Here is a 24,275-nt window from a genome sequence, read left to right on the forward strand (position 1 = left end):
TCTACTGAGTAATATTGGTGGTGTCTTCTCTTTGTGGATCAGGTGGTATATCATCGTGCAGTTATGGCTGTGGGGTCTCTCACTATTAATGAAGAGCGCTCTGAAGTGGTTGACTTTTCAGTGCCATTTGTTGAGACTGGGATTAGTGTCATGGTGTCACGGAGCAATGGCACGGTTTCACCATCTGCTTTTCTAGGTATGATTCTTCAACCCATCTAGATCATTTAATTGCATTTCTATAGAGTTGGGGAGGTTTCATTGTTCGTTAAGCTATATAGTGCATTGACATGTTTCTGTCAACTTTTGAATTTTACATTAGGAAGTTTGTACTGTGTTGACGTGCTGATTAACTTTATTAGCACATGAAGATAGTGCTGTTGGTTCCAGATGCAGTAAATGAAAACCAATGATGGTGATTTCAATATGAAAAAGAATCCCCCAAAATCTTCAGCTGGGAAAATTGCTTCCTCAAAAACTGCTTCTTTACAAACTAATTTACACTTGTTTAGCCTATTATAAAAGGTTCCATATCTTTTTAACATTCACATTCACAAAATAATTTAAAAGCCCCTTGTAGAATAGCTATAAAAAGAGACTTCTTTATGATTAGAAGAGATCTGACAGCTAATTTGATAACAGTTACCTCTGAACACTGCACTGAGAGGTTCTGAGTGTTTTCTCCATTGAAGCAATTGAACAATGGGGTTGCGATGATACAGTTGAACAGTGGAAATATTGCAAAGAAATGAAAGGCTGGACAGAAAGGAGGTGGGATATAAAGAAACAAAGACTTTGGTCTTCATTCCCTGTTTGATTCTTGTTTCAGTTGTTCATTTTTCCTTTCTTTATTTCCCTCTTCTCTTTTAGTGCTTATTGTTTACTTCTGTATTTGGTGGTTAGCCTGAATTTACCTGAAGATGAAAAGAGAATGAGCCATGAGATGGATCAAAAGTGCCTGGAATGCTGTTATGTTCCTCATAGTGTATTTGGCCTAGTATTTTTAAAGATATTTTGCACAGGGAAATAGTGCTAGTGACACTAAAATTATTTAAGTGAAATTGAAAAAAAACCCCAGTACTTTCCAGATATCTTATAGAACAGTTTAGTATGTTCAAGTCCATTGGGTCAGCAGTGATGCCATTTTAGCATCACTGGTTGTATGGTTTCTTTTTAGATTGCTAAGTGTAAGTTCTTCACTTCCACTGAAATCACTTGTAGCCATTGAGGAGCAGATTATTGGTGTGGTATCAGCTACAAGTGGGCAAATAACTGGGTTTTCTTGCACAAGACTAATTATTTAGCCACAAAGCTTATTTCTCATACCTGTTCCATAAAGGTACATTACAGAGATGATGCAAATAAATATAACACAGTGAGTAATCAAATAACTTCCCAAACGCGGTGATACCTAAACAGATTTTATTGGTGGTTAATATTTTTGTTTAAGGAATGAAAGACTTTTTAATGAAATTATAAGAGGCTGTACTTTCAATGAAAATATTCAGATAGCGTCTTTTAATTTCTATAAGTCATTGACTTGTAAAGTTAATTCCTTTTTAAAATTGTAGTTGCAGCATGTTGAAGTACTGGGGTGTTTTGTAAATGTGCTGCAAGTACAGCTGATTTCTACTATGGGCTCTGCTTACCTCTAAAAAAAACCTGTTTATAGCTACCATCAAAAAAGAGACTGCTTTTGCATTTTTCACAACAACATAGTTATTAGATTTCTAAAATGCACTTTATGTTATTGGTTTATAATATATAATTCAAAAAGTAAAAATAACCCCTTCTTATAAAGCTCTATAGAATAGCATTATTTTTGAAGAAATCTGATTTACTGCACCAATAAATCAAGTCTGTGCTCTCAGAAGTATGTTCTGGTTTTTTAGACGTAGGTGAAACTGCCACTTTACTGGAATTGACTGTGTATTTTGATGAGGTGTGCATAGTAGTAAAATGCCTTGCTGTGCAAAATACTATCAGGCAGATAACTGAATTTATTCACAGACTGATTTTCTTTTAATTAAGTGAATGTCTAAGAATAGAGTCATCTCACATAATTCTTTTAAAAGATTTTTTTAAAATCTGTCAAATACAATACTATTTTTTTTTAAAATAGTAGTTGATTACAGTTCATGAAATATCTGTTTTTGTGATTTGTTACTATGACTGTAGACAAATACAGGATTTTGTCTGAACTGGACAAATACAGGATTTTGTCTGAACTATCTTTTCCATTCAGTGGTTGTATCCAATAGATGTAACTGTTGGGCTGAGAGCTTCTTCCTCATTATCTGCTGTGTCCTGATTCTAATGTGGGTGTCTCCTTCAACTGATAATTTTATCCACATTAAAACATTTTCATATCATACTAAAATTCATGTATACTAGACCCACAAATAATTTTTTTAAAGATTCTGTAGAGATTTTATTCAACTTTATTTAAACAAACAAACAAAACAAGGGAAAACTCAAATCCAAATTTCTATATTTTTAAAAGGGAGAGAGTTCATAGGTGAGGTCAGTTTTCTTTTTTGGAGGCATTGGTGGAATAGGAACTCTATGCCCCATTTATTTTATGTATTGTTTAAGTATTGGTTTTGGTAGTGGGAGGTAAAACTCAAAGTTAGTGGAGTAGGACACCTTTTTCATTGCTCAATATTCTCCATTGACAATCACTTGAAATGTACACTGGCAAGTCATATATTAGTATTTTTCTGCCGTATCATAGCTTTACTGTTATAAAACCTGCTGCTTGCCTGGGGGAAGATCTCTTTCTGTCCTTTGAGAATCAAAGAACAGTGCTGAATGTGTAATTTGATCTTGAATATGACAGGAAGATCGACTTTTGTTATTCAATTGATTTTGTACTTGTTTAATCTTACTGCTTGCTATTCTAAATAGCTTTTTATTTTCCTATTGCTTCTTTTAATCCTCCACCTCATTATCACACTACTTGAATTACTGAAGAGCATTCTGCTTAAACTGTTGTTTATAGCTCACTTTTTCACATTGGCTTGTTTTGCCCTTTGCCTTATTTGAATTTTGACAAATTACCATTGCTGTTTCTACACTGCTGCTTTTGATAAGTGTTTTATCAGGCTTGCTTTCTTCTGTGAGAATGCTGTCAAAATTCTATTATAGTTTTATGTGAATTCTAATTTAATCCAGTTAACATGTGAATTCATAGAATATTTGTTATTAACTGTATTTGGCTACATAATTTCCTTTACCTGTCTGCATCTGAACAGGTCTTTCTCTGCCTTTTTAAGAATTCTGTTATTTTGCTAACTTACTATTCTCTTCTAAACAAATAATTATAGTAATTGAAAGAACTCCATAAGCTCTATTAAAAATAAAATAATTTGTACATATACTATTCCTTATAAAACAGAAAGAGAACAGTTTGGCTTAAAATTTCCCTGCCTTGCTTTTTTTAGTTCACAACCAAAATCACCAGTGGGGCTATTTGGAATTTGGTCTTTTCTTGGTGGCAAGAAGCAATTCGGAGGCATGGGGCCAGCATCTAAAAAGTCACCAGGGCCCCAAAATCCATTGGTTTCATCACCGTTTAGTAAAATTCTGTCTCTTCCGGTTAAACATACTCTCCATAAATACTCAATTTCAGTTTCGCCTGGCTTACAGCCATAGTGTTCTTGTAGGTCAGCCATTTGGATTGGATCAAATCAAATTTAGTTAGTGATAGGACGAGAGGAAATGGGCTTAAGCTGCGCCAGGGGAGGTTTAGGCTGGAAATTAGGAAAAATTTCTTTACGGAAAGGGTGGTCAAGAATTGGAACAGGCTGCCCAGAGAGGTGGTGGAGTCACCATCCCTGGAAGTGTTCAAAAAACGGGTAGATGTGGCACTTGGGGACATGGTTTAGTCTAGTCTACCCTTGATTGGCTTAGAGTAGACTTGGTAGTGTAGGTTAATGGTTGGACTGGATGATCTTAAAGGTCTTTTCCAACCTAAACGATTCTATAATGTTCTAATTCTAAATGAGGTTATTTTTCAGGTACAATTTCCTACTCCACCCCGAGGCCCAGTAGTTTCTTCTGTTTTTTATAATGGGCCTAGCTACATATGTAGGGGCATTTGGAGGAGATAAAGAATCATTCCCCGTTTCGTTATCATCGGGGTCACCCCAGATGTTTCCAAACCATTCTTCAGGGGATACAATCAGTTTCCTAATTTGTGCAATGTCAAGGGAAATGGGAGCTTGCATGAGCATCATCTCAACCTTTTCTGCCAATCTTTGTTTTTCCTCCTTTTCTTTCTGCAACTGTTTCTCTGGTTGTTCAATTTGTAGGGACAGTATTAATTCAGCTGCCTTCCTGCCTTCTATTTCATCCTTTAGATTCTGCTCCCTTTTATTAAACCTTTCCCTGTCTTCGCAGGCAGCTTCTAGGCAGGTGCCTAGCATTTTGGTAGCATTTAGCATTCCCTTTCCTTTACCATTTTTAATATTTCCCCTGGCTACTTTTACCTGTTCTTCCACAGCTTCCCAAGCATTCCAATTATCACGAGCCCATTCTTCTGAGAATTTGGGACTCGGACTTATTCCATGCATTTTTAAGTAATCAGTGATACAACTTGCCACCCTGCTGACTACACCAAATTGTCACGAATGCAGGTTTGTGAATCCTGCTGATTATGTCAATTTATTATGAGTGAGTGACTTTACACAGTTTGATTTAGTAGCAGTTTAGAATTTACTTGTAGCAAATCACAGAATTTGATTGTAATATTTTTAATAGCACTCAATCATCAATGATTAACAAAGTGATTAGACAAAATTGATCAAAACAGTGACTTAGTTACAGATTCGAAGATGGCAAGGTTCACTCTATTACTACATGGAAGTGCAGAAAGGAAAATTAAATTACACTGAGTTGGAATGATTCACAAAGGCATTGAGTATGTAGGGGATAAGGAAGACCCTCCCATTGAGTCATGAGGTTCAGAATAGACCCCCTTGCTTTCTAAACTCCTTCTCAGAGAGGAGTCTAGGTGCAGCTAGGTCCAATCGTAGCCTCAGACTTGGTCAATGGTTTAATAGGAATAAGGATAATGCAGTAGTATAAGACTCGCTTTGAAATTAAATCGTACATATACAGACTACTTAAACAGATTCACACATGCATACACACAAACATGAATGCATATATATAATAGTAGATCTGTTAAAAATTCCCCTCGAGTTCAGTGAAATACTCATGTCTAATGTCTTGGCATTTCTCAATGGGCGAGGGTTGAGCCTCAAGAAGTGAAGGGTTTCAGCCCAGGCTCCACTGTCAGTCTTCGGCAATGGATTTCTGGTTGTAGCAAACTTTCAGAGTTTGCTGGCTCTGAGAGGCGTCTCGCTCAGAGGGAGATGCTGGTGCAGCCCGCAGCAGTCCAGGAGAGCTCAAAGGGCCTCACTTAGGACTGCTGTTTATAGGGTTGTGAGATGATTGACTTTAATCACCAGTAAATTTCCATCTGAGCCACAATTCAGATTGGTAGTTGCTGGAATTCCATTAATGATGATACCACTCTGTTTCAAGGCTGTCAGGGGTAGCTGTTTGTTCTTGCTCCCCTTGTTAGCCATAATACGAAGATTTTGATAAGGACAGGGCCGTGCTCTGCTTCAGCCATGTAGGAGTTCCTAGTACAATTAAGGCGTGCTTAACTGACTAACTCGCTAGACAAAAAGAGCAGCCTGGAATTCCTGAGATGGTAAAGCCATTGAAGAGAAAGAGGATTGGGGGGAGGAGGGATGCATGTCGTGGTTTAGCCCCAGCCAGCAACTAAGCACCATGCAGCCGCTCGCTCACTCCCCCTACCCCAATGGGATGGGAGAGAGAATTGGAGGAGTAAGAGTGAGAAACACTCCTGGGTTGAGATAAGAACAGTTTAATAATTGAAGTAAAATAGTAATGGTAATAATATAATAATGATAATAACAATAATAATATACAAACCAGGTGATGCACAATGCAATTGCTCACCACCTGCCAACCGATACCCAGCCAGTTCCCAAGCAGCAATCGCTGCTCCCTGGCCAACCCCCCCCCAGTTACATACTGAGCATGACGTCACATGGTATGGAATAGCCCTTTGGGCAGTTTGGATCAACTATCCTGGCAGTGCCCCCTCCCAGTTTCTCATGCCCCTGGCAGAGCATGGGAAGCTGAAAAGTCCTTGACTAGCATAAGCAGTACTCAGCAACAACTAAAAACATCAGCGTGTTATCAACATTCTTCTCATCCTAAATCCAAAACGCAGCACTATGCCTGCTACTAGGAAGAAAATTAACTCTATCCCAGCCGAAACCAGGACAATGCACCACCACACTTGGTTCCAAATTTCTGACGAAATTGTAGCAAAGGCACATGATCTCATGAGATTTCCATGCTTGGGCCCAGATTGTTACAATTCATTCCAGTTCTGGGTGAATCATTCATGCTAACTCAGGCAAGGTTCAGATTGGGCTATTGGTCTTAGCACACCTCAACTCTGACTCATACTCATTTCCTGCAATGATGGAAGAATTCTCAGTGGTTCAAATCTTAATTAAAATTCAAATAATGAAGAAGGTAGGATGAAAGAATGTCTTGGGCTTTCAAAAACAAGCAAAGCATTTGAACACACTAATTTCTTGTCCTTTCAAGTGCTTCTTGATTCTGTCCTTATTTGAAATAATACACTAAGATTTTTTTCCTTACACTTCAGAGCACACTCTCACTTGCATTATCTACGAAAATTAGGATATAAAATGCCCCCAGTAAGCTGACCCGATAGAAAGATATTACTTTGCTGTACAAAACCTTTCTTACTTATACCATGACAGCTACCACAGGGACTCCTGAAAAGACAGGGAATTTGTGATTGGGCAAGATGATATTTAAAAAGTTTGTGTTATCACATACTATAACCATACCCAATCCTTTCAAAAAGTTGGTGTTTAGTCTGGTATTTGAAACTGCTTTTAGTTTTCTGTTCCAACCTACTTCTTCTACTTAATCATGTTTTTTCTGTCTTTTGAACTGACACTCAGTCTTCCATAAATCCCTCTTGATTTCAGAAATTTGCTCCCAGATGTGAATGAGACTTTCAAAATGATGTGTTTGCAGTTGGTAAAAAGAACATCTTCATTGCAGGTAGATGAAAGTGAACACAGAGAGAAAAGAATTCTGAAACAAAAAAATTTAGTTTGAATGGAAGAATTTAGCTTTTTTCCCTAACACTTTTTGTTGGATAGAAAATGAGAGAGAAGTCTACCTCACTGAATTACCAAATGTATTAAAGATATGCTTAATTGCTTTTGCTCTGCAGAAGCACAGTCGTAATGGTTGGACCATTCTGTTGATAAATGCATATAACATAGGATAAATAGAAATGGGCTACCTGATTGTAGACTGAATAAGCAGTGAGTCAAACCAATTATTTGCCACTCAGTGTCAGTGAAGGCTTTGTGAAAGAAAAGTGTGCAGCCTTTGTTTTTGAATTGCAGCTTACATTTAAGATTTTGACTGTATGAATTTTGTGTATATATACTAACAGCAGTTCTTTATATATTGCTACTTAGCTATTTGCTAGCATTTTGGTTGGTAAAAGCTACTTTAAAGAAAGCTGTGGGGCTTTAGCCGAAGATGTTATAATTCTTGTGCTGCAACTGGTTTAATGAATTGTGTTTCTGTTTCTCTCATCTGTTTTGCTGCAGAGCCTTTTAGTGCTTCTGTCTGGGTGATGATGTTTGTGATGCTTCTCATTGTGTCTGCCATGGCTGTCTTTATATTTGAGTACTTTAGTCCTGTAGGATATAACAGGAACTTAGCACAAGGGAGAGGTAAGCTTTGCATTTTACACAACCCTAAAGCTATAAAAGATCATGTATTTCCCATCCCTTGCCCTCCATCTTTTAAAATAAATGTAACATAGGAATAAAACAGTAAAAGCAGCTATGAAACTATGTTTTCTCTTCATTTAAAATATGATTTCTTGAGGGCTTATATGCTCATGTTTGTATTCTAATTCATTGGAATAAAGACATATAAAAGGGTAAGTGATATCAGAGAGTCTCGTATTCAGGCAGTGTTTGGTTAGTATACTGTATCAGTTGTAGAGTGTCAGCTTAAAACAACATTGGAATAAGTTCTACAGGCTCCTAACTTTTATGAATTCACGGTTAGTTCAGAGAAAATGATCTAAACTGGTGTGGTTTTGGAAAAATAGCAGTTACATTGCATATAGTTTTATATAGTCCCTATAAAAAGTCTGATGAACTCAGCCTTGAAATGAGGCCAGTAGCAGAAGGGCATCACTTCTTTCTGTGTAGCATCCATGGTTATAGAAACTTCATTTTCAAAATATACCAGCACAATAAATTTAATACGGAGCTTGCCTTTCTCAGTGAAAGCTGGAGTTGTATATTATTAGCACTTTGACCTGAGAATGAGGATTCCATGTATTGTGATGCCCTCATCCTTCCCTTTCTTTACTTACAGTTGAGAGTACAGCCTGTTTTTAATTTCTAAATCATACTTGCCCCATTTTACAAGAAGAGATCTTCCAGCTTGGTGAACACATTTCTGGAGACTGTTACAAGCTAATGGTTTCTGCTAGATTATGATTGGCTTGTTCCCTGAGAAAGGAGATTATTGTAATATTCAGATAATGTTATCATTTCAATAAGATGTTAAATGTGTAACCTCTGTCCCGAATAAACACTGTGTTTAGGAAGGGGAAATCGAAGGTGAATATAGACACTGGGGGTCTAAGGTCTAGGCTGTTCTTCTCTGTGCCACCTTGTGTGCCAGAATTGATCATTTCATGTACTTACGGCTACAAAGGCATATTATGGCACTAGCCCATCCTGACTTATCTCTAGAAACTTGCTACGAATCCAGCTGCTGTTCATTTGAAACATGGGAAGCTTAAAATAAATGGGAATCCTTATGTAGATTACTCCTTTCCCTAGACATTTTTGGCAGGATGAAGCTCAATGGTAATACAATCTCTGGTACCATAAACAGAACTTTAGGCTGCTTTCTTGGCATATAATTTCCTTATCATTGTTGCTCAGAAAATACATATTATCCCTGTATCAGCTCAATCTTAAATGGCTCTAGAAGGTAGTTTCATAAACCAAAAGTCAGCTCCATTATGTTTATTTTACTGCACTCTATCTTCTTAGCACATCTGCAGAATAGAAAGAGGATAATCTAAGATGGCTTGATTGCACTGTGAAAAATTTGCACTGTATTAGAGAGCATTTCTACTGAAATGAGAACATGCACTGACTATACCCATTTTGGGTTTTATTCTTTTAACAATAATTAAATTATTATTAACACAAATTATAAATAAATTAATAAATAAATCTGAGTTTGAAATGTGCATCCCCTTGGATAAAGGGACAGGGCAGGGAAGGAGGTAATATTACAGGTGTCTGCATCAGAGCTTATTGTCTGAATTGTCATTTAATTGAAAAATCAATACTTACGAAAAGGGCAAATGAGTCACAGTCAGGGGAGGCCTGTTTCTTTCCATTAAGGATAAAGGCAGCCTAGATGACGAGCAGTATGTGATGACTGCACTGTACTTACCTAGAGCTGGGAAAGAGCAAACTTCCCTTTATTCTCATAGGGCTCTACAAATAAGGCCTTTTAAGTGGGTAATAGCATTGCTAATCCACTTCTGCCACTATGTGGGCATGAGGGCATTGTGCTGACCACTTCTTGATTTGGGATGAATTAAAAGCTGACTGAAAACAGGAGTAACAAAAATTACAAAATGGATTAGCTCGGACAGGTTTTTACCTGTAATGCCAACACGTTTCAAGCCATGGACCTGACTGAACATGTGAGGAAGCCAGAGTCTGGTTCACTCGAAGTTACGTATCCATACAGGCAGCTCCTTTGTGTTGACTTACTGATTTATCCTCTGAGTGCAAAGCTGTTTAAAAGTAGGTGATGTATTTACACATTTTGATCTTAAATATGCTTACATAAAGTTCAAAAAGCTTGCTCTTGGAAGACTGGAGATGATAAAAATAATTTGGGTGAGAAAAGTACTAGAATTGAATCATTAAGACTTAAATCCACAGTTTTCCATTTTACATGTCCACTGGTACAGAAGACGGAAAGTGACACATACCTTACTGCAAGAGACATACCAGTTTGCTTCTCCAAACCTATGTTTTCTGTTTTCACTTTAAAACTTTTGAACTAAATGCCACATAGAACAAGGTTGAATTAATTTTTACAAATACAGAAATTAATGTCATTACAATAGAGGGTACCTATGGTAAATCCTGTGATTGCATTGGGAGTACAGTGAATATGTACTGAAATATTTTTTAACCATGTCTTTGTGAGTAATTTGTTGTTAATATGTAGGGTATCTTGCCAAGGTTTAACTTCACTGCAACTAAAATAACTGCTTTTTGCAATGACAGATCCCCATGGTCCATCCTTTACCATTGGAAAGGCAGTGTGGTTACTCTGGGGCTTGGTATTCAACAACTCTGTGCCTGTGCAAAACCCCAAAGGGACAACAAGTAAAATCATGGTGTCGGTTTGGGCTTTCTTTGCTGTCATTTTCCTGGCTAGTTATACTGCCAACTTAGCTGCATTTATGATTCAAGAGGAATTTGTTGACCAAGTGACTGGACTGAGTGATAAAAAGGTAGGTCTTCAGCTCGAAAGAGGTCAGTGTCCATTCTTCATAATCCTTCTACAAATTTGTACTTTGTGCTAAAAATCTCTGACCAAGACAATAAGCTAAAACCGGATGATTTCATTCTGAGTGTAACCCTTTACGAACAAACCTAAGACCCAAAGGTTGAAAATATCAGAATATTTTCAAAGTCTTTGAGTTGCCTTTTCAAAAGTAACTGCATTAATTGAAAAGTACCTTTATTTTGTGATGGAAAGCAATGCCTGTTGATTAAAGGGAATGCCTCACTAATATACAAAAGCTTGAAAAATGAAAAAGTCGGTTTGAATGCAGGGAAGGCATATTTAAAATTATTTTAACATCTCTGTGTGGAATATTAATGATATATTAGTTGACAAAATATTCATAAACCCAGCAACTATCCAGTAATGATCGGAAACTGGTTAATGCTGCTGAAAAAATGTCTTTTTGCTTTCTATGTAGCATGCAAGGAAGTTATAGAAAGAGTTCAGATTTAAAGTGGTGCCAGCACAAATAAGCAAAGAGAAATGATAAAAAGGGATACATATTGTCTGTGGATGTTTGAATGTTCTCCTTGTGTAAAAGTAAGAGTAAGAGCAAGAGCGAACAGGAAAAATAAACAGATAAGGAAATTTGGGATTTTGTGTTATCACATTGAAGTGAGATGTGAATTACATTGGATAAGGTGCAGAATTTTGATGTTTGTGGAAGACGCTTTTCTAATTCAAGAACTTTTGTGAGAATTTCACTTTGAGCAGTAGACTTTGATAGTTCACTTAAACCCTACTCAAGTTTCATACAAACAGGCAAATAATGAATATGCTTATTTTTCATATTGTTCTAGCTTGACTGAACTTTCTTCTGCTAAAAGTATACTTCTCAGATCTTTGTATTTGTGAATTTTAATCAATAGTCTTATAAATCAGAAACCTAGCAATTACTTGGTTTTTTATTTCATTTGTGTGACTGCTTTGTAATAGTGGTATTGCATGGAGGGATTGAAGTCCATTTGCAAAATCATTGTTGTGATGGATATACACAAAGTACATGAAGGGCATGCTGTTTTCAAGTTTGTGCCCATGTGTTTTAAAATGAAACTAAATATTGACATTAAGAAGTACTATTTAAATAGAGTACAGCACAGGGGAGAACTTCACAAGGGATTTTTCTCAAAGGACAGAAAATAAAGGAAATTGTTATTCAAAAGAAGGCAACGGCTCAGATAGCCTTGTGTCCTTTTTTTGTTTTAACTGCTTTTTAAGGCTTTTTACAGCCTTGGATTGATCTCCTGAAGTATCAAAGCATGAATTGCAAGCATGACTAGAGGAAAGACAGATAAAAAGAAAGAAAAAATGACAGTAGTTTTGTTTTCATTAAATTGTGTTGTTGCAAAACCTTTGAAAGAGTATGAAGACTGTTAAATGTACCTCTACTTTAAGAGAATATTCTTAGTAAGAGGCAGATAAAAGGTATTCTTCTCCTGAGGATAAAAAAAAGGATTTGAGAAATGTCTTTCTGCTGTTTGTGAGAAAGTATAAAGTGTTTTCCTGGGAAGTCTCAGTTTTGGCAGGATTTGGCTTGCACCTGGCACAGCACTAGCATTCGGGTCTGCCAGTGCACCCTTATCTTCCTCTCTTTGCTGGCTGTTTGCCAGTCCCGCCTATGGGCTGGGAAAAATGTCAGTATTTGTTCTGTAGCTTTTGGCTAACAACTGCCTTATTTTTGTCATTTTTCTATTCTCTCTGCTAAGTAGGATTTTATTTCCGCAAAAAGCAAAATAAAAATAGGTATTAGGTATAATAGAAATACCATCTGGTTTTTTGTGGTCTGCCGATCGTTTATTTGATCTGCCACTTTTGTTTTTATTTTACAGTTCTTCAAGTTTTGCCTGAAGCATATCGAGATAAATCAGGGGAACCATGCCTTTTCTGATTAAATTAAACAAGCCAAAAGTCCAGAAAAACAATGATCTATTTCAAAACATTCTTCTTGTCATACACAGATTTTACATCCTCCACAATCCTGAGGTTTCTTGGATTTTAAAAATTCAAATAATTAAGGATAATTTATGGGAATATGGTCTGATTCATGTTAAATTATTCTTCTCCTCTCTTTGCCTTGTTGCTGCAATGTTGTTAGTAGGAGAACAGTTCAAGAATTTGCAACAATTTTACTGTTGTTCAGTAGAGAACTCTGACCCTTGCTGCAAGCAAAGCGGTAATAGGCAAAGGCCAGTGAGAAGGGACAGAAGTATGGGTAAAATTAATTTTAAATAAGTAATATCTAAAAGTTCAATAAATTTTTGAAAAAAATTCTGGTCTGGTAAATCAATTTACTATTCTTCCCTTCTACCCTTTTTCCTACTGCCACATCTGAAGAGTCAAGTTCTTTTGTCAATGCTGTATTGTCAATGCAATAAAGTATTCCCAATTGGAGATACTGGGGTTTCTTTATACAGCTCCATATGTGGTAGACTATAGAGAAGAGAAGCCAGGAAAAAACCCTTCTCTCTCTGGGCAGTCATCTCTGACCCTCAGCATTCAATATCTTCCCATTCAGGAAATGTGTTACACTCTAGCATCTGATTCACCAAGTTTGCTGAACACATGATAACATCCTATTTACCCTTCTTTAAGACCTCTTGATAGTTAACTCAACCTTCATAACGCTGCTAATGAATTTCTGAATGCCATGTCATCTATGTGTCACCCAGAAATACATCGCAAAGCCTGTACTGCAGTTACTAGCGGTGGGTGTTCATAAACTCAAATGATTCAGAAAATGAGAAGAAAATTATATTTTGACATCCTTGTGTATGTAGAAGATTTTTAAAAGCTTTGTGTTCACAAAAAGGTACAAAAAATGAGTCCAAAAGTATCCACCAAAGCTGGCATTCATAGCACTTGTTACTTTTGAGACCATTTATGCCTTTCTCATGTAATGAAAGAGAGAGAAGACTGCTAAGGAAGAGTAGATAGCAGTGGACAGAATTGTCCTGCAAAGCATTTATCTGCTGTGATTCCTCCACACAGTCACATTTTAAGAAAAGCCCCATGTGCATGTGGTCTAGGGGATTCTCTTCAACCTTAATAGGAAGCCTTAATTATGCCATTTACACGTTCCTTATTTTTGCAAAATTCACAGTATTGTTGTAACCTTGGTTTTATATTTTTGTGCACTAAGATGTCACAAGGTCTATATTTACTTGATGATATGTCTGTGTGAAAACAGAGCAGGCTGAGGTCAAAAGGCAGCATGGATGATGGGGTAGTTAGGGTGACCCTCTTATCACAACCCATCTCTCCACTTCAATATTAGACATTTACAGTGCTTTTTGAGGGTTGTCAGGCATAGATATTGACTGCATTTCAGTTACTGATGATTATAAGAATAGCCTTGGAATTACTAATAGCTGTATTTTTCAAAGATCAGAAATCAGATTGTTAGTGTTTTCCATCTGGTAAAAGGAGAAAGGTGAGAATTCATTTACAGGTGTTTTTCTATCACTCCAAGCCAGCCATAATTCCTGTTAAAATCTGTGTTAGAAGAGGGAGAATATTTACTATTTTCTACTATTTTAGTAATGTTTTCACAGTTCCTTAAAATAGTCCAGAACAATAACAAATAACTGCTCTGAATACCAGCCTTTTCAGGCAAGCATGCAAGTCATCAGATTAACTCAGTATTTAATGTTTCTGAAAGACCACTTTACTAACTTAATGAAATTATCAGTTTTATTAAAGCATATAGGTAAAACAAAATAAAAGCAAAAGTTTGGAGTTTTGTTGCGATGTGCCACATTTCTAGCAACTGGCAGAGCACAGGGAAACAAGAACAAATTGGTTAGTCTGTATAACAGTAGATCTCTCCACAATTGTGATTCAAGCAAGGAGCTTGCGCATTCAGTTTAAGGATTTTCTTAATGATTAAAAAAATTAGCATTTCAGAAAATGTCTAGGAAGTAAATTGCTTCCTAGCAGACATGATATATTTCATTTCCCATCATGGGGCTTCAGGGAAAATGAGTGCATGTAGAGACTGGATCCTTTTTTCTTTCTCGTCTCATGCCTGCCACATAGATCTTTGCTGGAAGCAAAGAGTCTATATGCTTCTCCAGCACATGTCAGTTCACAGAATACAAGTTTAAAATTATTGATGAGAAGTTTATACACCTTAGATATGAATGCACTATTAATAGAAAGGTTTTAAACCCTTTCTTTCTTCTTTACAAGTAGTCTGTGAGCAGGCAGCAGTAGCAGACAATGGTTTCAAAAAAATTGTCTCCTTGTGACTGTTAAAATTCATTGATTGGGTGTCTTGTGCCAAGAAATTCCAGTCTGTGGATGGTGTTTGGAACCATTCATCTGCTTGTTATCCCTGTGATCTTTGAAAGAACTAATACTTTTTATTAATCTCTGCTCTCCTGCAGAAATATTTTTGTGTTCCATGAATGTTTAATTTGGGACAGATACCTCAATTATTTCAACTGTTCCTATGGGAGGAAACTGCTCCCAGCATCTTAAAGTCATATGAATGTTCTTGAAAAGTGAGAATATTCAGAACCAAACTCCATTTCTAAATTAGCAGGATATTCTACCATAATCTCCCTGTTCCTCCAATTCCCCTGCCATACCCCAGGATTAGGAATTGAGCGTACAGAATGCTAACCACAGCTGAATTTCCAAAAAATGTCAGCTGTGTGAGCAGTAATAATTTTTACAGGTCTTGAAATCGACATTGTTTCTTTACTTATTTTTTCCAGTTCTACAGACTGGAAAATTTGATACAGATATTAGGAGATATTGGAAGCCATCTCACTACTTCAGGGAATCATTATCTGTAGATTTAAATAAAGTTAACAGCAAGCTACATCTATATCAGTAGAATCTCTGGACATATATTTAAGAGCAGGGTTTGTTTCAGTGCTGCATAATAGACTCAAAAAAGGAGATAGCAAATATAGACTAAGAACCATGACTAGTATACAGGGTAATTTTAGTGCATGGGTCAATTAGTATGTGTAAAGTAGTAGCAAAGTAATAATTTAAACAGTAAAGCTGCAAAAAGGGAAAATGAGAAAAGTAAGACATCTGTTAGCTAAACAAATAGAGCAAAATAGAGTTCTTTCCTTTATGCTTTGTCAAAATATGCTTAATTAAAATGAAGCATTTAATTGTAGTTCTGTAACATGAAAATATTGTTGCAGCAATAATTTCACAGTTAAGGTTTGATGGAATTGAAAATACTCCCAGTTTTTGTATAAGCCTATTCGTATTCTCTTTCCAAATTGGCACTGGATTCTGGGAAATCTTGATGCCCTGAGACCAAACTTTAAAAAGAGAAGTATTACATATGTAGCCCAAAGGAAGCAGCAGCTGTATAAATATTAGTTGTCTCTTGCAGCAGAGGGTATATAGATTGCTATTCTAACTTCAACAGTAAAAACAGAGTGCATTTTACCATGGAATTCATGGGTGACTGCCTTTATCAATGCTCAATTGAATTTCCTCATGAGCCAATAGTTCCTCTAATTTGAGTGGTCTTTTTAATTTATTTCTTAAAGAGACGTTTTGACTTAATCCTAAAGTGTCACTTGGTATTTAAAGAGAGATATTGAAAAGGTGCATATAAAATTTTCTGGTCTGTTAGCAAAAGTTTATGTGAGATTATCTGAATGATTTCCAAATCTGAAACCTGAGTGGGTCCTGAGCTATTGCTATTCCTTTGCAGCTATTCCCTGGGTTTTTTTGTCTGTGCTGATGCAATAGCAATATAGAGGGTAAAATTGGAGAATAAACCTATATGCCCTCAAGCAAATGGTTTGTAGTTTTAAATTGTAGAAATAAACAGGGACTAGGGTTATAGGTGCGAGAGCTCCAGAAGCCCTTTTCATGTCAAATGATGTAGCTGCTGAGCCCCTCGGGAAGATGCAAGAGCTTTTATTCCCCTTGAAACACAGCACTGGAAGGAAAGCCAGCCCTCACCCTGTCCCTCCCTGCGCACAAGCTTCCTGCAATCACCTGCACCCCTCCGGGAGCAGTGCGTTAGGCTCCCTACCAAGTAGTGCAAATGATCCCTTTGCCACCTTCGTGTGGGGACCCACAATGTCTCAACTGAGATGGAAGTGTGAAATGACTATCAACAAAATACTGTTGTCGTTTGATTGCTGTTTACCAGTGTGTCTGCTTGTAGTTTGGGTTCTCTAGGGAGATGCTGGCAGATAAGGAACATCTTGCAGTATCTCTCTACTTCGCTTTCTGCTGTCCTGCCATGTTACAATCCATGGGAGAAAGTCACATTAGAGTGGCAAAATTGAACTGTTTTTACTTTGGATGTAGATGTTTCTGTAAGTTCAGTCAGTGTGAAGACACAGTTTCTGGTATAATAGAACTGAATTAACCCACACCATTTGCCTACAAGAAATTTGAGGCAGCTTACACAACTTCTGGGTTTTTTTCAACCAGAAATTGCCCTTCCTCATGTTTTGAATGCCTGAAACACTTTGCTTTTCCCTTTTCTCTCTAGTTTCAAAGGCCACATGATTATTCACCTCCTTTTCGATTTGGAACGGTCCCAAATGGAAGCACAGAGAGGAATATCAGAAACAACTACCCTGATATGCACCTTTACATGACGAAGTATAATCAGAAAGGAGTTGAAGATGCCTTGGTCAGCTTGAAAACTGGGTAAGCTTTTTTCCATGGATTTTAAAGAATATGGTCGACTTTGCAGAAACTGAGAAATATTGATCTGTACTTACTGTGATACGGAACAGACTGATGTCAGGCATGCTGTGTAGTACGTAGCTCTTTTTTTATTCACAGCTGCACTGTAAAGGAAAGGAAAACGATTGCCTGTGATTTGTATGACTATTTTAAAATTGCATGGAAGCTTTGATGTCCTATGTAAAATAGATTCAAAGAGCAGAATTAGTATTTCTCAAATTTAAAGAGAGATGATACAGGTGGACCTGGATTTGGGCGGGGGCTCAACACAGAACATGACGTTTTGTACAGTCCCTCGTTATCTTTGCAGAACTCTCTCTCACAGGAATGTGCTTTCGCAGGGTGAATTTCTGACAAAGCTTGTTTGTCTGGCCAGTGTGCAACTACTTGTTATTTCTTTTCAACCTCCCAACCCTTTGGTATGCTTTTAGGTCCACTTTTACATTTTCTTCCCTCCTCTAATTAGCATGGCCCTGCACATGTACTGTCACATCTGAAGTATTGACTTTGATCTTCATAAAATCTGTTGAGATGAGATAGTCTCAAATGTACTATCTAATCCTGCTTCTGGCAATCATAGTAAATATTCTGGCAAATACTATCATCCTTCTTCCTTAAGATGTGAGATTTAGACTTGAGTGCCATCCATCCTTTTCTCTCTCTGAAGTAGCCCATTCTGCCTGGTTGGACAAAGAGACTGAATTTTGATTCTTAATCATCAAAAGGTATGAGAGTGACTCACTACTTGTATTAATATTCATCTGTGTGGCAGGAATGTGTTAGCTCCAGTAATCTTTTCCAAACATATAGGCTTGATAATAGCATGTGTATTTTTGTTAATAATACTGGATTACAATAATCATAATTTATCAATACAGTTTGTTTAGGGTTTTTTTTTGTTTTGAAGTGAGAAGGCTAAGTTACCCATAGTGGATTTAACTACATCTACTCTAATGGCTGTTTCAAGGCACACCTCACCTGCTATTATTTATGGTGAACACAGAACACATTTCTTCCTATACTAAATTAAGCTGTTACTTTTGGTCCTTTTTTTGGGAACTTCTTGTCCTTTTAATTTTTACTCTCCTTCTCTCAAACACGTAGGGGATTGTAACATACTTCTTAGGCAAAAAACCCTGAAGTCCCCAAATCTTTCCTTAGCATGCAGGTTCCCTTCTTCAAAAAGTTATCCTTCCTACTGTTTCCTTCTCTGCTATCTCCATGTTGCTGTCTGGACTCCTCTCGTCATTTCTCAAGGCATTCTCAGCTGGCATTTCTCAAGCACAGTTTGTCCCATCCTAACAGAAACATGTAACATAACGTGAGATTAACCTCGCCCAAGGTCTTCCAAACTGAGGTGAGAGCTCCTGCTCTGACTGAGCCTGTGCAAGTTATATTTCCTGGGTGACAGCTAAATTATGCATTGTAGATAGTCAGCTGAATGCTACCATTCCTGCTGTGAATTTTTAAAGAAGCTATCCTTAACTTCAGCCATTGCTTGGTCTTGTTCAGTTGGATGGATAGTTTATTTAGGGGATGTATATTCCTTGTACTTTTTACCAGCCATTTGTGCTACTGAAAGCCCTGAAAAACTGCTGTTAGCTTTAAAATCAGGCCACCTGTCAGACACTTAAGCATGAAAAGGTGGGGGCTACCTGACTGCAGGGGAGTTCAGGACATTCACTAAAACTCAGGCTGGATGCTCTTGTGCCAGCTGCTGCTCTTCCTCAAAAGCTTTAGTCCTTTTGACAGCATGAGCTATTCATTTTTTATAGATTTTTTTTTTTTCCCCCCGCTGGAGTTTCTTTCCTCTTCTAAGTGATTTCTCAGTGTGGACACCCCCAGGTGTCTACTTTGCTCCCCTTGACTGACATTTCTGTAGCAGATGGTACAAATAAGCTGCCATGTGCAGTGTTTTCCAGATCAATGTAACTGCTACATACAGCTGCGCTCCCTAGTATTTTGTCTGATGGCACCTACAGAAGGATTAAACAGCATGCCATCAGCTGCTGAAGTTTCCCACAATAGAAGTGTCACCGTGTGTTTGCTTATATCACAGGTTTGGGCAGGAGAGTAGTGTCAAGTGGGCTTACGTATTTTCTGCTTTCACTTTCTGCAGAGCAAGAACTGTGCAACGGCCAATCAATGTGGTAATTGTGGGCAGTAAACTCAGTTACCGATCAGGCAGCATGTTTGTACCTTCTTTTTGCCTCTGTCGTTTCTCTCTGGAAAGATTATTTCATTTAGGTGACCAAACTGATCAGGCTCTGTCATCCTCACCTGTCACTTGCACCTTGAGCCCACCCAGATTTTCCTTTTGCTAAGATGTTTGGTGAGGATGTGATGCAGTTCCTGTGGCTGACACCTCAGGAATCTCTGGAGCTAGAAGTGTCCTGAATGAAAGAGATGAGACTGTGTAATATGGCACTGTAATAACTTGCATGCTCTGTAGGGAGGAGAACAGAAAATCATGAAAAGGTATTTGGTAGTGTATTGCAATTGCCTGCCTCTTCTTTTTCTCCAGACTCAGATTCTTCAAAAACATAATTTTTCACTTTTTCTACCAAATCTTCTGTTCTGTTCCTCAGTATATATAACTGGTTCCTCATTTTTTATATACCCGTGCTGTATCATCTTCCTCAGTATATATAACTGGTTCCTCATTTTTTATATACCCGTGCTGTATCATCTTCCTTTCTCCCTCATGAATTATTTGACTAAATTGTTTCTCTCGTCCATGTAAAGTTTGCCCTTTCATTCTTATCTAGACTTGGTCAAGCTTTCACCTTCCCTACTTCACTTGATCCCATAATTTTTAATACATCTTGCCCCATGGAGCCTATGTTGCTACTGCTCTTTTGAGGATGACCTGTCTCTCCTTCCTCAAACTGTTTCTGCTTCCGAGCAAATATATGATTTCTGTTTTCCTCTTCAGTATGTACGTGTTCTGCTTATGTTATTACAGCTATTTTGTCTGTTTTCACTTTTATCTTTTTTCATCCTCATCATCAGTAGCATGCAACAAGCAATTTTTCTTACATATGGTAAAGCTTGCCTCTTCAGCACAGCTTTTTGAAAATTAACTACCTGGTAATTATAGAGTCATAGACTATAGACCTGGGAAGGACTTGCAAAGATTGTCTGGTTGATAACTGCTGCTGCAAGTCAAAATAAATAGTATCTGTGTTATTCCTGAAGCACGTTTGTATAACCTGTATGTATTTCCAATTTCTCTTTTAAAACCACTTTTGCTTAATTGAAGGTGTAAGATTTAGTCCCCTTTAATTCCTTATAATACAGCGTTTGATTCTAATTTTAAGGTGGAGCAAAAAATACCAGCAATCAGGCAATATGTAATGACTGAATAACGCTACACATGCGGCATCTCATCTAAATAGAATCAAACTATCAAGTAGTCTCTTGTCACAGATCAGTCTGGTTTTCCTGTATCTCAAACTCTTAAGTGTTTGGATCAGCTTTAATTAGCATTAGCCTCTTGAGATGTGTTGGGAATATCTTGATCTTTGAGATGTTGTGTTTAATACATAATGTTTTTGAGTTGAACTGGAACATAAAAGTGGGAAGGAGACAAACATAAAGCTTGAGATGCACAGATTTCTCTAAGACTTCTTTTTTGTTGGAGATAGGCTCATGACCCTTTCCTTATTCTGAAAACAAAAAACAAGCTGGGTTTTTTATCTTGCTTTCTTGTGAAGTGAAAAATCAGCTGTTTCAATGCAGTCACTAACGTGGCCAGGAAAAACCTCAAGGGTGGAAATATTGATAGAAATGTGTATAAAATAGATGATGTTCCTGCCTTTATTTCCTGGTCTAGTGTAGCGGTTAGATAAGTCTTGTGTTGGAATATTGCTGTACGTGCAGAGGTGAGTGTGCACACATCTGTGCCTGTGAAGCTTTGAAGCAGACACCCAGCCCCTTTCTGTTTTCATCTTTGAAAGGTGAAGCTAATAGTGTTTCAAAAATTAACTTGCAAGGAAAGCATCTGCATTTGTTTTTTTTTAAATTAGAACAAACAACATCACTACATGGGCAATAGGCTTGCACCTATCTTGTTCAATTAGCATCGAAAATGTTGAAGATCATTCTAGAAAGGAATCAACTGGGAAATGCTGCAAATCAAAATGGAAATGAGATTTTTGCTTTAGATTGACATTGACATTATACCTACTCCTTCAGGTGAATCCCCGTGGCGGGGTTTGTTGCAGCTTACTCATGAAGGCTTGTTGCTATCAATGGTGAAGGCAAATTTATCAACTGTATTGGCTTTTCCCCCTTGTCTGATAAGAAATCAACCTTTGTTTCTGAAAATATTAAAAAAAAAAATCTGTAAAGTCTCAGTAATATCTACCTCTTGTCAATAGTGTCTTATTTCTGAGATTCACAGTACGGTTCTCAGAAAGATGCTGAAACACCATTTGAACAACAGCAGAACTTTCTGTATTTATTAATTAAAGGTATCAGTTGCAACCAGGCCTGTTAAAAGGCAGCAAAACTCATGCATCTTGTTATTGAAGTACTACTTAGTATTTTTCAAAATGGCAAAATACTGTCCCTCCTTCAATGCAATTTAGTACTGAAGGTAATCACGATCTTAGAAGCTTGTCAAAAAATGTACTGGTGTTTCTCCCTAAATGTCATGCATATAAGGGATCAGCTGAACCATATGTGCTTTGCTACCTGTAGAACAGATTGCTCTTTAGGCAGGACTGAGCAGCTCAGGAATTCTCCAGAGTTTTTTGTTCCTTTTCCTTAATGCAAACAGAAATGGCAGTTATTTTCCTAAGCATTATTCAGAAGAGTAAAAAGTCTGTAAGACATTAGATAATGTATTCTTGGTGGGTGAAGTCCAGCTCTGTTAGAGCCGTGGTGGCTCCTCTGTGCTCTTTAGATGTTTATTGATCAAATAAAGTTCTAAAAATGCATTGCAAGCATTTCTGTCTATGCTGCATTTAATTAATCTACATTTCTAGAAACCTCTGTACCAGAGAGACAGATCCTATTGATTTTGTTTCTTGAAGAGAGACTAAGTCTTTGAATAGGAAGTAGTTAATTATTGTGTTATGTTTACAATGGCTGTTTGGGTTTGTTTGCTTCTGTTTGCCTTGCTATATTTTTCCAGAAGAGGTTATAGTGAAAGAATGCTATCTTTTTGCAAGCAAAACAACCTTACCTGTTGTAATTCTTTGGTGTGAGTTGTGCCAGCTCGTAGCTGTTGAGTTTGCACGTAGTGTTTCTCTGTGTATGAGTGTTCTGCGGCTGTAAAATTGTCAAGAGGAGAAAACGCAATGGCAATAAACTGGAAATGCATTTCATGTTCTCGCCTTTGCCCCAGCACATCTGTGCTGGAATATTGTCTGGGATTTAACTGCTAATAGCTGAAATTAGAAAATTTAATTGGGAGAGTCTCTTCTTACTATAGAGATAAAATGGGAAAATTTTACTTGCTTATTGCCCGTCATTGATGAATCTACCTAATTCTTTCTTCACTTCATTAATTTTCCTGGATATGAAGATGGCAGCTGAGTATCATGCAGTGTATATCTTGTTTCAAGAAAAGAGATGGCCTAACTGATGCTGCATTATGGCAGCACATTGATGTGAGGACTTTATTTCAGTTTCCTTGCAAAAAGCTGAGAATAGAACTTTTTTCAAGGAAACTGCAGTAATGAATCCCTTGTGTTCCACAGGCAAGCAGCCCCTTGTTGTACAGCTGCAGCCCCCCTCGCTGTTGTGAGCGGTTTTCAGTTTTTATTTACAGCCACAGCTGTGACTATATATTCAGGGATTTGATGCTAAAGTTTGCTTGGGACTCCATCTGCCTTCCTGTTAAAGATTGCTATGTGTGGTAGTTTATACACATCAAGTTTAATACCTTATTCCCTAGTTGTCTGTGGCACAGTGGCGGAAATATGAAGCCGCTTGGGAAGAATGCCGTGGCTATAGCATTTCTGCACTGCCGGAGCCTCGGCAGGTATGGCCTCAGATGCAATGGATTATCGCATTTGAGCTGTGCCCTGAGAAGATGCTATTGGCCTGCAGGCATGTCCTGAGCTGCCAGTTGCTTTGGTAGGAACATGGGATGATTCTATTCCTCAGCATTTTTTAATGACAAATAATAATGCTAGAAGAGACACCTGAAAGTATCTAACTGAACAGTGTGAATGGCATCAGAAGTTATTTCTTCCCTGCACACACACTCTCCCATGTGAAAACAATAATTTCATTATTAATGTTTTTTTTAGAATCCAGTGTTACTAAGCAGAGAAAGTGCAAGAGAAGACCCTGGAAGCCTCTGATGCTCTTTAACCCTCAGTCTCTAAGTTTATTGGCCTGAATTGGTTTTTTGTTGTGCTTACAGTGCTTATAAATTGCATCCAATTCACAGCTTTGCACACTATTATTTGCTGAACAGATACAAACTGGTCAGAGGCTGTGCTGGCAGCTTCTGCAGCATGGCAGAGGCATAACCAGGAGGCAAACATCTCCATTTCTGTCAGCTGGAACACAATTCAGATTGTGCCCAGCAGGTCCTTCTGTTAATTAGGTCTGTCAATTAAAGTGGTGGTGTGCCTAAAGTAAAAAACAAAACAAACTTGTGTTTTAGGCAGCCAGCTGACATCTCCACTTGGATGCAAAACCGATTTCAGTATTTTTTGCAGTATTTTTGATTTATTTTTACAGAAAAATTGTCATAAAAATTTTCATCAAAGGAAAAACTTTCTAGTTTTTATTCTTTTGGTGGTTCATACCTTTTCACCTAAAAAGAGGAGGTAAAGGTATGAGAGAAATTACCTGTTTGAGAGAAAAACTATATATTTTAATTTTTCATAAAAAGCACAAGATCT

At 37.4% G+C, this 24,275-nt stretch overlaps 1 protein-coding gene across 1 annotated transcript in view; it reads left to right on the top strand.

Moving 5' to 3' along the window:
• The window catches only part of GRIN2A (glutamate ionotropic receptor NMDA type subunit 2A), a 192,497-nt gene that overhangs the window by 138,226 nt on the left and 29,996 nt on the right, over positions 1 to 24,275 (top strand). The window contains exons 7-10 of the mRNA XM_075718478.1: positions 43 to 196; positions 7,707 to 7,832; positions 10,443 to 10,672; positions 17,210 to 17,370. Coding sequence (XP_075574593.1) covers positions 43 to 196; positions 7,707 to 7,832; positions 10,443 to 10,672; positions 17,210 to 17,370 — 671 coding nt within the window. The remainder of the gene's footprint in view (positions 1 to 42; positions 197 to 7,706; positions 7,833 to 10,442; positions 10,673 to 17,209; positions 17,371 to 24,275) is intronic.

This window comes from Pelecanus crispus, chromosome 11 (genome assembly GCF_030463565.1).
Source record: "Pelecanus crispus isolate bPelCri1 chromosome 11, bPelCri1.pri, whole genome shotgun sequence".
NCBI classification, from domain to species: domain Eukaryota; kingdom Metazoa; phylum Chordata; class Aves; order Pelecaniformes; family Pelecanidae; genus Pelecanus; species Pelecanus crispus.